General features: G+C 37.6%; 1 protein-coding gene across 1 annotated transcript in view; it reads right to left on the reverse strand.

Annotated features, from left to right (window-relative positions):
• Positions 1 to 16,460, reverse strand: part of NAGPA (N-acetylglucosamine-1-phosphodiester alpha-N-acetylglucosaminidase) — a 953,155-nt gene that overhangs the window by 159,364 nt on the left and 777,331 nt on the right. Inside the window, exon 7 of the mRNA XM_044066565.1 lies at positions 9,483 to 9,530. Coding sequence (XP_043922500.1) covers positions 9,483 to 9,530 — 48 coding nt within the window. The remainder of the gene's footprint in view (positions 1 to 9,482; positions 9,531 to 16,460) is intronic.

Genomic DNA, 16,460 nt, shown 5'->3' on the forward strand with positions numbered 1-16,460 from the left:
TGCTGGAGTCTTGAGAATTTGTCTTACTGGAACTCATTTCAGACTGATAAACTGACAGGAAAATTTCACAGTGATTTCTGACAGGAATATTCTTAAGATTTCCTTTCTTTTTTAGATATAGTTCAAGAACTATATAAAACAAACATATTTAGAAAGAAAATTACTTCAAAAATTAATTTTTAATTGGTGGAGCTGAAGAAATCTGCTGCTATCCTGTGTTCATCCTTAGGATGCTGGTGTGCCTGAACAAAAAAAAAAAAAAAAAAAAAGGGTGGGCTGGGGCCTTCACTCAACCCACGGTAAACCCAGTTTCAACTGGATGTGTTCGTGTGCACAGACTGATAAAATGACTGAACATTATTTATATCATGTTCTGGCCTTAATTTTCCAAATATCTTCCTTTAACCATTGAACTATAACTCATTGTCTGGATTTATATTGCACATCATTCCAGAAAATCTATGTCAAGCAGGAATTAATAAAGGCAACTCATCTCCTAAATGCAATGAAACAACTCAACTGCAGAATAAATGTACCAAACCATATAAATATAAAACCACACAACAAACATAACAAAAGGAAGGGCTACTAAGGTTTTTAAAACTTTTAAAATAGTTAAAGCTATAATCATCTTAAAGTAACATGCATCACTTTTTGCTGTAATCATACAATCTATTTATTTTTTGTATGGGGATGTAATATACAGTAATTCAACAGTTTTATTGCATGCTGAATATACTAACCATGCAAACGAAATTTTAAAGTTTAAAGATCTATGTGCATTTGATAAGGACTATGAACATTTTCTTTCATAAATAAGTCTGCCTTATAATGCTCTTTGTATGCATGATTCTTTGTGTAATTGTGTGTTGTTGTCCTGTTTTTATATTTTATGTTTTTATTTTCATTATGTAACTAGGCCTTGAGTGAAATAGGGCCCAGTGTTCAGGTCAATAACTTGCTAAATAAATTAGACAGCAAAATGTTTTAATTTAACTTCTGAAAGAATACAAGCTATGTAAATGATCATACTAAAACAAATTTGGTATTCAGTTCAACCTTTCCTCCCATCATTCAAGTGATACAAGGGGCCTTAAGGAAATCAGCAATAATTTAAAAAGTAAATAAACTGAGAGGGGATATTCCAAAGATGTCTACAAATAAGTTAGAGTAACAACCTTGAAAGTGAACAGAAACTCTCTGTTCTTTAAATGTAATCCCTAGCATAAGCATTTAGAATGACTCTGTTCCATGTAATCCTTAACTATAGAAGTCTTTGGAAAAATGTTGGACTTGTTGACTGAACTGATTTCTGTAGTACTTCATTCACCCATTTTTTATAACTGAGTTTATGCTTTAAGAAGTCATAGGGACTAATCCAACAACCAAATAGGTGCAAGGCATTGAAACTCATTCTGTACAACACACTAGTCTATCACCGAATGCAAACTCTCAGTCATTCAACAACTACACAAACAGATAGGGGCAATTTGGAAAATATTAATTCAACTACTGTATCTCTTTGGAGGGTGAGAGGAAAACAGAACAGCCAGCAGAAACTCCACAAAGATGCAAGTAGAACATGCAGACTCTGTTCTGATTCTCTACTGTTGCACTTGATATGCAAAGAGCAACCTTCTCTGAGGCAGAAATATTACTCGTTGCATGACTGTGGCACCCTGTAACAATTCAAAAAAGTAGAATTATTTGCTGAAATCACTGCCCTGCTTGACACCTACCTTCCTTCAGTAAGGTATTCTGTAAGTAATAATGTAATCTTCATGAATGCATCTTGAAACACCAGAAAATGTTCATCATATTGATCGCTGCTGCAGTAGCCTAAGCTATATTGAACATATCCTGTCAAGGATTGTCATGAGACTTAATTTAACGTTTAAACGGGAGTGCACTGTCATTAAAATCAAAATAGTAACAATAAACACACTAAGCAACAATAGACAACCACCGGCTTGACAGAAATCCAGTATGACTGTATTAAAGGTAAAAATGAAAAACGTTGACAGAAATCCAGTATTACCTTTAATACAGTCATACTGGATTTCTGTCAAGCCAGTGGTTGCCTATTGTTGCTTAGTGCGTTTCGACATTATTTATACAGGCTTTGTGGAAGCACAGAGGCATTTACTCTGTCGAGTGTGGCCCTTTACGTTATTTTAAAACTATGTGTTTATTTACTTTTTTGTGCTGGTAAATTACACTGAAGTGCTTTTTACTATCTTTTTACTGGGAAAAAGTGACTTTTTGGGACTGATGTTTTACCAGCTTGTGCCATGTAGAAAGATGTACCATTTTTGGGTTGACCATGGAGCAACCTATAGCTCCTAAGGTTGGGCCTTCTTTCAGCAAGGAAAAGAAAGAGTTAAGCAAACAGCCTTTGCCACCACAGCAGGCTAGCTATTTGCCTCAGTTACAGGTGGGTGACTCTGCTGTGGCCAAAGCTGATTCCTCAGACCAGTAATACTTTTCCCCAGGTTCTCCTGGTGTAGCATCTGGTGTCACTATGGATGAGAGGTCAGCTACATTGTCTGTGGCTGTCGAGATCTGCTCAGTGGGCAAAGGCCACTCCTGTGGGTCCTAGGACAAGGGGTAGGGAAGACACCCCTGTTTAGTCAGAATATTGCGTCCATCCTTGGAGAAGCTGCTGCTGCAATTAATAAACCGGTTTGCTCCAATTTTCCTGTCAAAAAGAAACAGAAAAATAAACATTTGTCTACTCCTGCACGTGCCCCTTTGAAGAGGAGTTGTTTATTAGGTCTGGCTCTGGGTCTTGTTCAGGCTATTGATCCTTCATACAGGGTGGTTTCTGGTAAAAGAAAATATATTTTCCTCTTGCTGAAGAGGTTCAAGATTCTGAATCAAGACGGGAAGATGAAGGGACAGATGCAAGGTTTTCTCCTCAGATTTCTGATTCAGACTCAAGGAGAACATGGTATCTGAATCTCCCTGTGAGGGTTTCTTTCTCTGAGACTATTTTGAGACTGTACCAGTGTTTTCAGTCCCTCAGAAAATACTAAGAGCTGTTACAAATGGAATTTCCAGAACCTTCACCCATTCCCCAAGTGCTTTCAGCATTGGAGGGTGTGTTTGTCAATGGCTGTAGCTTCTCTGCTAGCCACCTTGCTGCTCCTAAGATCACAGACAGACTGTATACATTTCCTCAGACTGCTGTGTTTTTATACACTCTTCCCAGACCTCCTTCAGAAATTAAATCTTTAGCTAATCCAGCTGTTGATACACATTTGGTTAATTCCAATCCTTCCCTTCAGACAAGGGTGGTAAAATGATTGATAAGTATGGGAAGAAAGTGTATGCTTCTGCCACTTAATTTTCAAAATTCTGAACTGTCAGGCTCATATGCTAAAGTTTATTCTTTCTAATTGTGAACGTATGAGGAATGTATTATCTGAAGTTCCTTCTTGTGAGGAAACAAATCTGCTGTGAGTGGTTTAGTGTCTTGCATTTCTGACGTCACCACTCATTGTTTAAAGTGTTTATGCTTCTCTAGGTACTTCTTCCAGGGCTACGGCCACTGGTACTGTCCTGAGGACGTTTGCCTGGCTGGATTATCTAGATGTGAAAAATGAGATTTTACATTCTTGTTTTGATAGAAAGCTAGTTTTTAGACCCTCTGCTGCAGAGGTGATTAAAAATGTAATGAAAGGGATAAACCGATTTAGGGAATCTCTCAGATTTTTTCAGCCCTCCTTTTCCAAATTTTCAAAGGGATTCTTTTTTGTCCAGTTTTTTTACAAGAAACAAAACAGTCTTAGCAAAATGCTGGTAAGTAGACATTTAAAAAATGATAGTAAGGAAATTCCAAAAAGAAAGCAGGAACCCCCTCCAAAACAAGAGAGAGACAAAGAAGTCAGAATGACTATATAAAGGACCACGGGCCCCTCCCCCAACAATCTGGTGGTCTTTTATCTCTTCCACAAAGTCTGAATCTCCATTTCTCTCTTTGGCAAAAGATCCAAAGATCACTCAAAAAGGTTACAAATGGCAATGGGAAGGAATTCCTCCCTTCCAGGGAGTTATTTTTCATAGACCAGACTACCAGACTTCTCTTTTTCCACCTGAACTAAATCACATGTTGTCCCAGCGAGTAATAGAAACAGTTTCTTCTTCCCAGTCTGGGAAAAGATTCTATTTAAGGATGTTTTTGGTGCCAAAGAAAGAAAATGTTCGGAGCCCAGTTCTGGATCTTTCTTTCATAAATGAATTTGTGGTGATGCCCAAGTACAAAATGCTGTCACGTCACAACCTGCTAGTCCTCCTTCCTCATTTATGATTGCTGGTAACGCTAGTTGTAAAAGATGCTCATCATACCAGTTTGTTAAGATTTCATACATTTCCTTAGCTTTTGTTTGTCTGGATAACATTATCAGTTGTCTGCCTTACTCTTTGTGTACACTTTTAGTGTAGTGGATAATCAAAAGTGGTCTAGCTCCCATTATAGAGCATTGCAGACTCCAGGGTATTCACATTTGTCCATATTTAGATGACTTACTCATCTTTGCAGAGTCTTTTTCTAAATGTCAGGAATCTCTCTCTCTCTCTCTCTCTTGAGTGAGAGATCTCTTATACACGTTGGCATTCCCATAGAACATTCAAAAGTCTTTTTTTTACTCCAACACACTGAATTGTGTTATTGGGGTATTTGCATGACACATCAGTACAAAGACATTTTCTTCCAGAGGAAAAAAAAGATCTATATCCAGATTTATTTCAAGGGTTTTCCAATCAGATGTTGGTCTCTCCAAGGGAATATCTCAGGATTCTGGGTGACATGACATCTATGATTCTCAAGATACCCCTGGCAGGACTCCACATGAGAAAGATACAATGGTATCTGAAGTGTCTTTGGTCCCAACACCAACTTCCACTATTTTTTCAAAAGTCAGTTCAGGGATTTGTCAGAAGAGAAATCACTGGGTGGAGACATCAAATATCCCTAAATCCAATTGTTCCCTTCACTCCTCCTGCTACTCTTCAGACTTTGCTTGGGAAGCAGTGTCAGGAGGGATAAACGTGTATAGTGTGGGACACCAAGGCCAGACTCAAGCACATAAACGTAAAAGAGATGCTTGCTATTATCAAGGCACTCAACTCCCTAAATCACCTTTGGTGTCCAGGACCTCTTCAAGTTGTTACAGGCAATACCAAAGTTATGTGGTACATCAACAAGCACGGGGAGACCAGGTCTTACCCCCTATGCAGGCGACCATACTAGCTTGGGATATAGTTTTACAGTACAGTCTCACTCTACAGGCATTCTACATTCTGTCAGAGCAAAACTGTGTGGCAGACAAGCTGAGCTGGACACAGCAAGACCCTCACAAATGGAAACTAGTTTGGGAGTCTTCAAAGGTTTGATTCATCTGTGGGGATTTCCTCAAGTTGACCTTTTTGCCTCCTCTCTGAACAATTACATGACAAAATTCTGCTCCAGGACTCCATTCAAGAAGGCCTGAAAGCCAGATGCGGTTTCCTTTCCTTGGACAGGAATGTTCCTGTATGCATTCCACCCTTTTAACTGACATCCAGGTACCTTAGAAGATTCAGAATGAATCCCCATTGGTTATTGCAGTGCCTCCCTTCTGGCCCAGGCAACAGTTGTTCTGCCTTCTTTTGGAATTGGCCTGGAGCAATTACAAGTTCCCTCACTGAATGGATCTCCTCACACAAGAACAGGAGAGTTTGATACACCCCAACCGCAATCAACTTCAGCTGACTACCTGGATGATAGTGTCTTAACTCCGTTTAGGCACCTGTTTACTGAGGATGTGCAGCTGGGGAGACAAGAAAGTTTGCTACTAGAAAATCATATATAAAGGAAAATGTTTTGTAGCTTGCGCCAATGGCATAACCAGCATCCATTCAAGGCTAGTGTTTATCTGGTGTAAAACTTTGTGTGAGTTACTATCCAATGGTCTTTCTTACTCCTCTATTAAGGTTCATTTGTCGGCCATTTCAGCATGTCTGCCCATGGATTCCTCTCCTTTAATGCATTCTCATGTCAAAATGTTTCTGAAGGGGGTTCTACATAAGAGACAGCTGTGAAAACTGGTGTTCTCTCTTGGGATCTTAATTTTGTGTTACAGAAGCTAATAATTGTTCCATTTGAGCAAACTCAACTGGATAACTTGCGGTTCTTCACATGGAAGACTGTTTTGCTGATGGCTTGGACCTCTGCAAGAAAAGCATCTGATTTGTAACTTCTTATGGTGGGTCAATCCCCTCTCGTTTTTTACAGGGGATAGTGTTTTTTTTTTTTTTTTGAAAACTAGCCCTACTTTTATGCCTAAAGTGGTATCTACGTTTGCTTTAAGCCAAACTATCCCCCTCCCTGTTTTCTTTCCTGAACCCAAAAGTGAGGGGGAAAAGATATTCCATAGCCTGCATGTCCACAAACATCTCAGGTACTATCTTGACAGAACAAAATATTTCAAATCTTCTGATCAGTTGCACATGTTTTGTGAAGGTAAGAAGAAAGGACTACCTGTGTCAAAGCAGACCATCTCAAAATGTGTGTATCATGCTTTTACCTTTTGTTATTCACACACAACAAAACTATTCCTGGCATGGTCAAGGCTCACTCTAACATGACCTTGGCTTCATCTTTGTTTTTTTTTTTTTTTGGAAAGGGTTGGATTCTAGAAGCAGCAACTTGGTCCTTTGCCCATACTTTTACAAAGCACTACAGGCCTGATTTCTTCTCTAGGTTTAGATCAGGCTTTGCTAAGATTATTCTGTGGGGACTACTGGATTCTTCCCCTTCCCCCCTCCCAAATGTTGCAAAGTAACGTAGTCTGACCATATAACTTTGGCTACTGCAGCAGTGATCAATGTGATGACCATAGGACAGTTGTATAAATTATCTTACCATAACAGCAGATGATTAATAATCACAACTGCAGTAGCCACTTCCTTCCTCCATTCCCCATAGTTTTTAGTGTGCTTTTATGCCAGGATGTGAAGTTTCATGCATTTGTCCTCCTAGCTATGTCCTCTCAGGGTTCAGCCTCCCTCTCTCAGTTGGTATGAAAGCTCTGAAGAGCTTGGTGTCAAACATGTATTTTTCAAAGCTCAGCTTCTGCTGTCTAACAGTTTGGGCACATGGCAGGTGTTGTGAAGCTTTGGAAGCTGGTTAGCTGTTGTATCCTTGACAGGAGATAATCCATATACCCACTGCTAGTGCAGTGGTGGTCATTCAAACCTCTGCTGTTATGGTCAGTTTACTTAAACTGTACTTCAATTATTTTCATTTTCATCACAGATATCTTTCTACCGTTCTTGATAGAAGTGGTACATACATTTTGGGAAATGTGTACAAAAATACTTGAAATAAATTATAACCTTGGCAGACATACATAAAGTTACATTTTAATTAAAACTGTCAACTCAGTGCGTCTCAGTGGTTTATAATTCATCAGGCTTGTAGTTTTCCTTTTCTGTAACATACTGCCCAGAACTACTTCAGTAAAGCCCAAATTGCCAGGTCTTTGGGTAAAGCCCTAATGATGACACAGATATCTTGACTCTAATGAGACATTTGAGCAATGGAGGAGCTGGTCAGAGGTTTCAGCTTTAGTGTCCGTTGGTGGGCATTTTAAATTATGTCACAGCATAACCATTTCAAAGCAGCTTAGCTCCAACTTTTCAACTTTAAACACTGCACTGTACAGTGTGATTGTGCTGTGTAAAATGATCTTTCAGAAAGGAACTAATAAGCTGTCTGTTTGCTCAGAAAGAAGGATAACATGCTATGTACACTGAAATACTGCATGCGATATCAACAGTTTTATATACAGTTGGCCAACCTGTGGCCATTTTATTGCGGTAATAAACTGACTGCACAAAGGAAGCTGGGATAACCATTTGATATGTATATACGTTTCATTTTACATTACAAAACTGGTAGTCAGTGGAGAAAATCTAAAATGTATGTCTCACTTCTAGCATTTGTGTAATGCTTCCTGCACACTTCATTCCTGTACTTGTGCACTCTCATTTTTGGCAATATCTGTGGTATTAGTGGTAGAAAAATGGCAAGGATTTGTTTTTCTGCTCCTGATAATTTCCTGTAGCTTATTGTTAGGTTGTTATAATGTTTAATGCAGTGTCACAGCTCTGTTGTTAGGTCGATATAATGTTTAATGCAGTGTCACAGCTCTGTTGTTAGGTCGATATAATGTTTAATGCAGTATCACAGCTCTGCTCCATCAGAGCTATGAGTTTCAGTAGGACTGTTTGCTAACATGTTTTGTTAATAGTATAGTATCTCAGCTTCTTCTATAACATATAATGCAGTGTTACAGCTCCAATTAAGGTACCTCTATCAGACCTCTCACAACTAGGGGCTGACAGTGTCATCTTTTGCTGACACACGTTCCATTTTTTTAAATTCAGCAGTACATGATTAAATGCTGATCTCTGCAGGCATTTTAAAATGCCGCATCTAACTTTGTCACAGGATCTCACCAGTAAAAGTATGCTGCTGTCAACAAGTCTGTGTCTGTGTGTGGGTATGTGCATTTATGAGATAACCCTTCACAGAATGCAATACAAAATGTCATAGCCACAGCCACCCCCCCATTACAGCTCCAGTCAGAGATGTATGGCTCATGAATTTCAGAATAATATATTTTAATAACATCTCACATCTCCTTAGGTACAAAATGCAATGCAAAATGTCAGACACCCAACTCTAGTCAGAGAAGTACAGTTCATGTATTTCCTACCCCAGAGATATCCTTACCCAGGGTAAGGGAAGGCTGGGGGGGGGGTCAGAGCTGGAGTGTGACCAGGGACAGCAAAAGACACCAAAATGGTTATGTCATACTCAAGTAACATATTACTTTTTGTCTTCAAGCTACCAGGAGCAAGCCCATGTGTTCCGCCAACACAGAAAGGTTGTCAAACACTGGTTTAATCTACATCTTGGAAGTTAGGAAGGCGACAAGGCCACTTTGCAACACTGTTACTGTTAAATGATTTGATCTGAAACTTTTACAACAGGAATGACTTCAAAGGAAATGATGAATGTGATAACTACTGACTCAGCTTCTGGCTAGGATCTGAATGTTTTGCTACTTTCATTTTACAAACATTGTTCACAAAAATAATTGAATGTTAATGGAGTCTGAAAGCATATGTTACAGTTTATAATTGTAGCATGTGGACAAATGGTCTCTAATTCTTATCCTGAAGCACTTGGTAAAGGCACATCATCAGAATGCATCATAAAGTTGACTGTTGTGGTCTATTATGTTCAGATAAAACCGTACAGACTCTTGCCAGTGGTCATTTGTGTAGTTATTGCTGATAACACACATACACACAGTTTGGCTTTGCTTGTAAAGCAAATATGCATAAACTTGAGTATTTTATTTTTTAATAAGGGCAAATACTTCAACAACTCAGGTTACTGGCTATAGGAAAATAAATACAAAACTAATTACCATCACTGCAGTTTTTGCCTTCCCAGCCAGCATCACAGATACAACCACCTGAAGAAAAACAAGAAAAGGAATCATAAGCCTTAATGCCAAAGAAATCAAATTAAATCATACTCTCAGACACTGAACTGCACAGACGTCTGCTAAAGTAAATCATACTCTCAGAAACTGAACTGCACAGAGGTCTGCTGACAGCTGTTATCTCACAGCTGACATTGCAGGAAACTGGATTAACTTTCTGCAGCATTTCAATTACATTGTTCTAGATAATTCTAACTTGTATTGCTCCTTATATCTGACTCTTGGAAATACAAGCATTTTTCACCATATCAGACACAGCAAAAACAGTCTGCACTCTCATGTGTTTTTATATTAAGAGATAAAGTAAAAATGGAAGCATTACACTAGCCTGAAATCAGCAATCACTCTGTCATATTAAAACAGAAATAGATTAACGTGGCCCATTCACATATGTAAATAACACTTATATCTGCAAAAGATGTTTAGTCACATTTTTATAATGTTAATGTACTGCATCAAAGTTCTGCAATCCTCAACCAATGGAGTAACTACTACTACCCCCAGACTCTTAAATCACAGCAATTACCTCTGACAGACGGTACAGATTACTCTCAGAGAACATGGAGAGCTCTATAACACTCTACACTACTAAGACTGCACCAGGAATAATTTTATTCTGAAACAAAACATAATAAATTATTATATTTTCAAAACATTTATTTGTGTGATAAGTTTATAAACCTTGGCAGCTTTCACTGAAGCTAAAAAACTCAAAAACATATATTAAAAATGTAATATTTAACAAAAAGGTTTTAAAAAAACTTATTACATGTTTTATCCACAACAGTAATCAATCTTGTGTCATAAAGTAATAATAATTAATCAAGACACTAATAATGCAACAGAAACAAACGAGCTACTTTAAATTAAATAACATATAATACGGTGTTTTAACACTGCCTCCCTTACATTTCTCTGTAAGTGGAACGAAACTGCACCACTGCAAAAAGAAAAGGATTTTCCATACTTTCAAGGAAAAATGCATAATTTCCAAAATGACATAGCTCAACTGAAAAACAAGCACTTTATGGAGGACATGCTAAAAAAATGGAATCATATACTGCCCATATACACAATGCAACAGACAACATTTTAAATCACAGTGGCAAAAATTAGTATAGTGGTAAATACAGACTCTCTGCTCTATAAAAAATAAACAATAAATGTTACAGGTACATAGCCATAACATTTTATACAATGCAGCCATATTAACTGAAATCCTATACAGTAAACAAAAAACAACGTCATGCAAAACATCTTTAGATTGAATATTAGTCAGTGCAACTAATTAACATACTTAAGTACAAACACACACCCACACCCTCTCAAAACCTGAGCATTTGTACTCCGAGAATTAGCGAAACATGCTTTTCTAAAGTCTTCCAAGGGCTAACAGGAGCTACATACTAAACTATGTTTGCATGTTGCCAATCAAGGGATTCCAAAGAGCACCTTTAGCTTTGTTCTGCATGGAAGGTAGTTTTTCATAATTATTTTCTTTTGCAGTCTGATTTGGGTGGGTCATTTGTACTGAAAGCAAAGTTAATGCCCCCCGCCCCATCAGCCCTTTAAAAACAACTGTCTGTGTCTGCATTCTGATGGCCAGGTCATAGGGAACTTCATAGGGGACCTGTTGGCAGTTGACAGGTACAAGGGCCTAACATATTCAATTTGGTGTTAGTACTTAACCAAGAGCCAGAACAGGTTACCTTGCCATAGCTAAGAACACTACTGGTTACATTAATTTGCATGTTTCCTTGGCTCCATTACTGAAGAACTTGACCCATTACTCCATATGAGGCTTGTGTGTACATCCAAGTTTTGCACTTGGTAGTCGATGACTAAGATGCAGCTACGACTGCATAAGAGTGGGTGTTAAGGATGTATTGATAACATGGGGGGGGGGTGCTACAGTAGGAACTGGGCAAGAAAGATGTACTGTTACAGTCAGACATGCCTCACAGTAACAGAGTAACACCGACTATGTTTTATACAGATACGAGCCCTTATGACACATTCCCATAACTTGTAAATTTTTATAGTATTTTTCAGCCTCAAACCTCTACTGAACTAGACAAGCTTATGTGTTTGCTTTCTTTCACAGTTATACCTAATATAAGTCACTGTTTCTTAGAAAGATCAGAAGTCAGGGTCGGGGAGGAACAAAATGATCAGGTGACAGAAGTTGGGGCTCTTTCTGAATTATTTATCCACCCTCAACTTTTAGCCACTATTTTCACAGCCTTTTCACAGCATTCCAGTAGATATGAAGGATTGAGTTGGTGTGTGTCTACATACATGTATATGCTTGGACTCGTGCATGTTTTCTCATTGTGTGCTTTTATGAATCCCTTCCTTATTTCACATTATGCTACCCATCTCCTACTGATCAGTTTAAAATGATGTTACAAATGGTTTATCTTTAACACAGTCATTTTACTGGATGAATTCAAGTCATTATGTGTCAAAGATGCTACAGAGTATCATTATGTATCAAAGATGCTACAGAATATCAATATGCATCAAAGATACTACAGAGTATCATTATGTATCAAAGATGCTACAGAGTATCATTGAGACACCACTACAGAGATCTATTATGTATCAAACATGCTACAGAGTATCATTATGTATCAAAGATGCTACAGAGTACCATTATGTATCAAAGATGCTACAGAATATCAATATGCATCAAATATGCTACAGAATATCAATATGCATCAAAGATGCTACAGAGTATCATTATGTATCAAAGATGCTACAGAGTATCATTATGTATCAGAGACACTACAGAGTATCATTATGTATCAAACATGCTACAGAGTATTATTATGTATCAAAGACGCTACAGAGTATCATTATGTATCAAAGACGCTACAGAGTATCATTATGTATCAAATATACTACAGAGTATGCCTTGGTAACTTGTGTGTTTTGCTGCACTGCTATCCTTCTCATGTGTTCAAGTTCTGTAATCAGTGCAAATATCAGTATAGGACATACCAGTGTTTAAGTTACATGACTTCTGAATGCCCATGACTTTTCACCTCTTAAGTCTTTATGGGTACATTCAGGTCAGTAAAGCAAAACTCCACTAGCTACAGATGTACGTTTTGGCTATTTTGATCATCTCATCAGTACATCATAAGTGGATTGTTTGGCTATGCTTTAGAATTACACAGTTTAAAATCAAGCCTGATGTCCAAAAATATAGGGGCACCTGCAAAATATCCCAAACAACAACTAAACAAAGGGTAAACATGTCACAAAGACAAATCATTAAGTAAAAACTCCAAGAAAGACCCAGCTAAGTTAGAGTCCTCACTGGTCTTCTAGCTTAGCTGGGTCTTTCTTAGAGTTTTTAATGTCTAGGATATCAGGATAATAGTTGACCTGCAATTTTAAAGTCTGTTTTGTACAATTTCTTTAGTGCCCACCCCTACCCTCTTTGGCTCTTCTGAAACACCTATGGACATCACACACTCTGAGGTGCAATTCTCAGGAAGGTTCATAAAGACTTGTCCATATTCTCAGCATCCATAGATAACTAGGAAAGTAGGTACAGTGTCATTTCTCATCCATGTTAATTTCTGACCGTCAGATGTAATACCCCATAAGCAGCAGTGTCTCTACTAAAATTCCACTCCAGGTGGTCTTGTTATTTGACATAGTACAAGTTCTACAGAACAACAAATCAAACTTATAAGGTCTGTACTACATTAACCACTTTTATTTTTTTTTATAAAACTCAGACTTCTCCACAATAAAATTTACACAGACATTTTAAAATCACATGACAGAACACTAACCAATCAGCATCTTTTTTGTGCTTTCAAATTCAGAATGCTTTTTAAAGACGCATGCTCATTTAAACCAGGGAACATTGTGGCATTTAACCTGAGTTGTCACTTCACTTCTTTTCTAATAAACATTTACAATTGCCACCTTTAATGTCTAATTTAACAGAATTTAGAATAAAAAAATTACATTATCTGAAGTTGTCACACCCAATACTATGGCAATACAATGCAATCTCTGTGTGCCTTTTTCCGCTTGTATAAACATGTTTATAAATGTATTGGCCCATCTTTCTTTCAGTCCTGTCTCCATAAAAGGTATCACATGGGTCACACCTTGCGAGAGAGAGAGAGAGGGAGAGAATCCCACTAAACAAATAGTTAAATGCCTTTTTGGTCCCAAAACACTGGAGTAACCCAGTACCATTACATAGGAGCAAACATTTAAGAACTTACAGTAGTGAGAAGAAACACATTTTTAAGTCCCTGTGACCTACTCAGAAAATAATCTATTCATCTTATTATTCCTTTCTGAAGCAGGCTTTAAATCGCAAATATCTTTTACTGACAAAAACTGGTTTATTCCTCAATGTTTGAAATAATTCAGTGTGCCCCTCAACATTTTCCACTTGTCACAAATAATATTACTAATGGTTGGGGTATCCACCCTGTACCTGATGGCCAATGCTGAAAGTCATTCATCCTTTTTGGCTTCCACAGTTAGCCTTTGTTATGCTACTTTGCTGTTACTTAAACTGGAGGCATACCTGCTTTCCTGTTACCTATAGCTACTTGAAAATGGCAGAAATCCTGTCTTCCTTGTACCACCATTCATAGTTTCATGGTTTTAAAATAACTGCATTGGGACAGAGGCTCTAAAATCATTAAGTACAGTAAGATAAGAACATATATCCAGTGCACTTTTTAATGATTCCAAAGTATTATTTTGCCTTATTAATATTGGCAATTTCTTCCACAATTTGACAACAGCCAGACTTATAGAAAAAGGGCTTTTAAAATGACAAAATCATGTTGAAATGTGTTATTATCACAGGCTAGTTTATTCAGGCTTACTACCTGACCTTTAATTACATTTTCTTAAACATGCATTGGGTAACAACTGGAAGCACACATGTATGAAATAGTAGAAGTTGTTAGTTTAAATGTATTAGTTTTAAAACATCAATTTGTTGCATCATTGTACATTGCCTAACATCTAAAAATAGTAACTCTTCTGTATACCAGTTTAACTTGAAAGACAAATATTTAGTGGAACTTTTCAAAAAGTCAGCAATATCATACAACTGAGTTCTGTAGCCTGACCAAACAATACAAATATCATCGATAAACTGCTAATGAAATTTAATGCATCAATAAAATTTAGAATAAAAAACAACCTCCTTTTCCTAAACTCCCAGAAAGTAACTATTTGAAATGTTGGGACCGGCGAGTCCTGAAGTACGAAGACTGAATGGCCAAAAGAACGGACTTACATATACTAAGTCTGATATGTCATTTCTCTAAATATTCCCTTTTCTCCTAGGTATGATAATCTTGGAGTTCATACACACACACACACACACACACACACACACATATATATATATATATATATATATATATATATATATATATATATATATATATATATATACATACATATATATGGGTCTACTTTGACCCATCGAATTTACCTTTCAGCGAAACTGAGTTCCACTAGCACAGTTCAGTGAAAGTCCATTTCTCTGGAATGCACTTTCATGAAACTACAGTTCACAGAGATTGTTGTGGGAGATCGTGGTACAGTGGGGCTAAGGGTATTTTCCCTTTTCTCCACTGTAGTATGATCTCAGAGTTGGTATATATTAGTAATGTAGAGTAGTGCATTTGGGGGCTGATGATGATGAAGATGATGATTGGTGTGAAATGAGTTTTGATGTTACTTGTTTAACATTTTCCTGTATTTGCTCTCTTAGTTTTACCCCATCTGAGCAGTGCATTAGAACCTGCACTGTTGTTTAATATTTGGGTAAACTGTTTAGATCAGCGGTATCGAAGCACACATATTTTGAATCTATTAGAAGGTAAGTAAGTGAGAGAATAATCTTGGCTTCAGAGGTAAGGAATTTCTTGTTACAGGAAAGGAGCCCTAGTTTTGAATGAGTCTTTTTGATACAGTTATTAACATGCAAGTCAAATTTAAGCTGATCGTCGATGGTTACGCCTAAGAGCTTAGTATTGGATTCTACCTGAATGGGAGTGTTATTAAGAGACTGTATGGAGAAGGAGGGTTTAATATTGTTGAACGTTTTAGGTAGGAAGAGTAACAGCTTTGTTTTTTTAGGGTTAAGGATGAGCTGGTTGTTGGAGAGCCATGTTTCAACTAAGCTAACAGACGCCCGAGTAGCTGAGAAGAACTTAGAGGGAGAGTTGGCTTTGGTGATGACTGTAGAGTCATCTGCGTATCTCAGTAAAGATGACTGAGGACAGGAGGTATAGAGCTGATTAGTAAAGATATTAAAAATTAAAGACCGTTGATGTACAATTATTTTTACAGGGAGAGGAGGGGAGAGTGCAGAGTGCCATCTCACTGACTGAGACCTATCAGTGAGGTAGCTGGAGAACCATGTAACAGTATCAGAGGAGAAGTTGAGTTTATGCAGTTAGTGCATTAGAAGAGAGTGTGAGTGTCAAAAGTTTTGAGAGGTCCAAGAATAAGCAAGAAATAAGTTCATGGTCGTCCATTGCTATAGAGACAGTGTTGAAGAAGGATAACAGAGCTGTAGTGGTAGAATGCGGATTAGCTGAACTGCACTGCAATTATAAATATTAGAATTCAGTTGTTACAGTGCTGTTATTTCATCCATCCATCCTTCCATCTTCACCCCCATTTTCCCATTTTTTGTACATGGGATCAGGGTATCACTTCAACAGTGACAGTCACTTGAAGCCAAGGTTTGCACTGCCAGGTGGCACATTTTTGACTGTTTCCTGTTGTCTGTGTTAACCCACAATAAACTGTTGGTCTTTTTGTATTTGTAAACATACAAGAGTTATCATCATTTTATCGAGTACTTCTACCATAGCTGTTTGCAATGGCGAC

This window comes from Protopterus annectens, chromosome 3.part1 (genome assembly GCF_019279795.1).
Source record: "Protopterus annectens isolate FY-2018-M chromosome 3.part1, PAN1.0, whole genome shotgun sequence".
NCBI classification, from domain to species: domain Eukaryota; kingdom Metazoa; phylum Chordata; order Ceratodontiformes; family Protopteridae; genus Protopterus; species Protopterus annectens.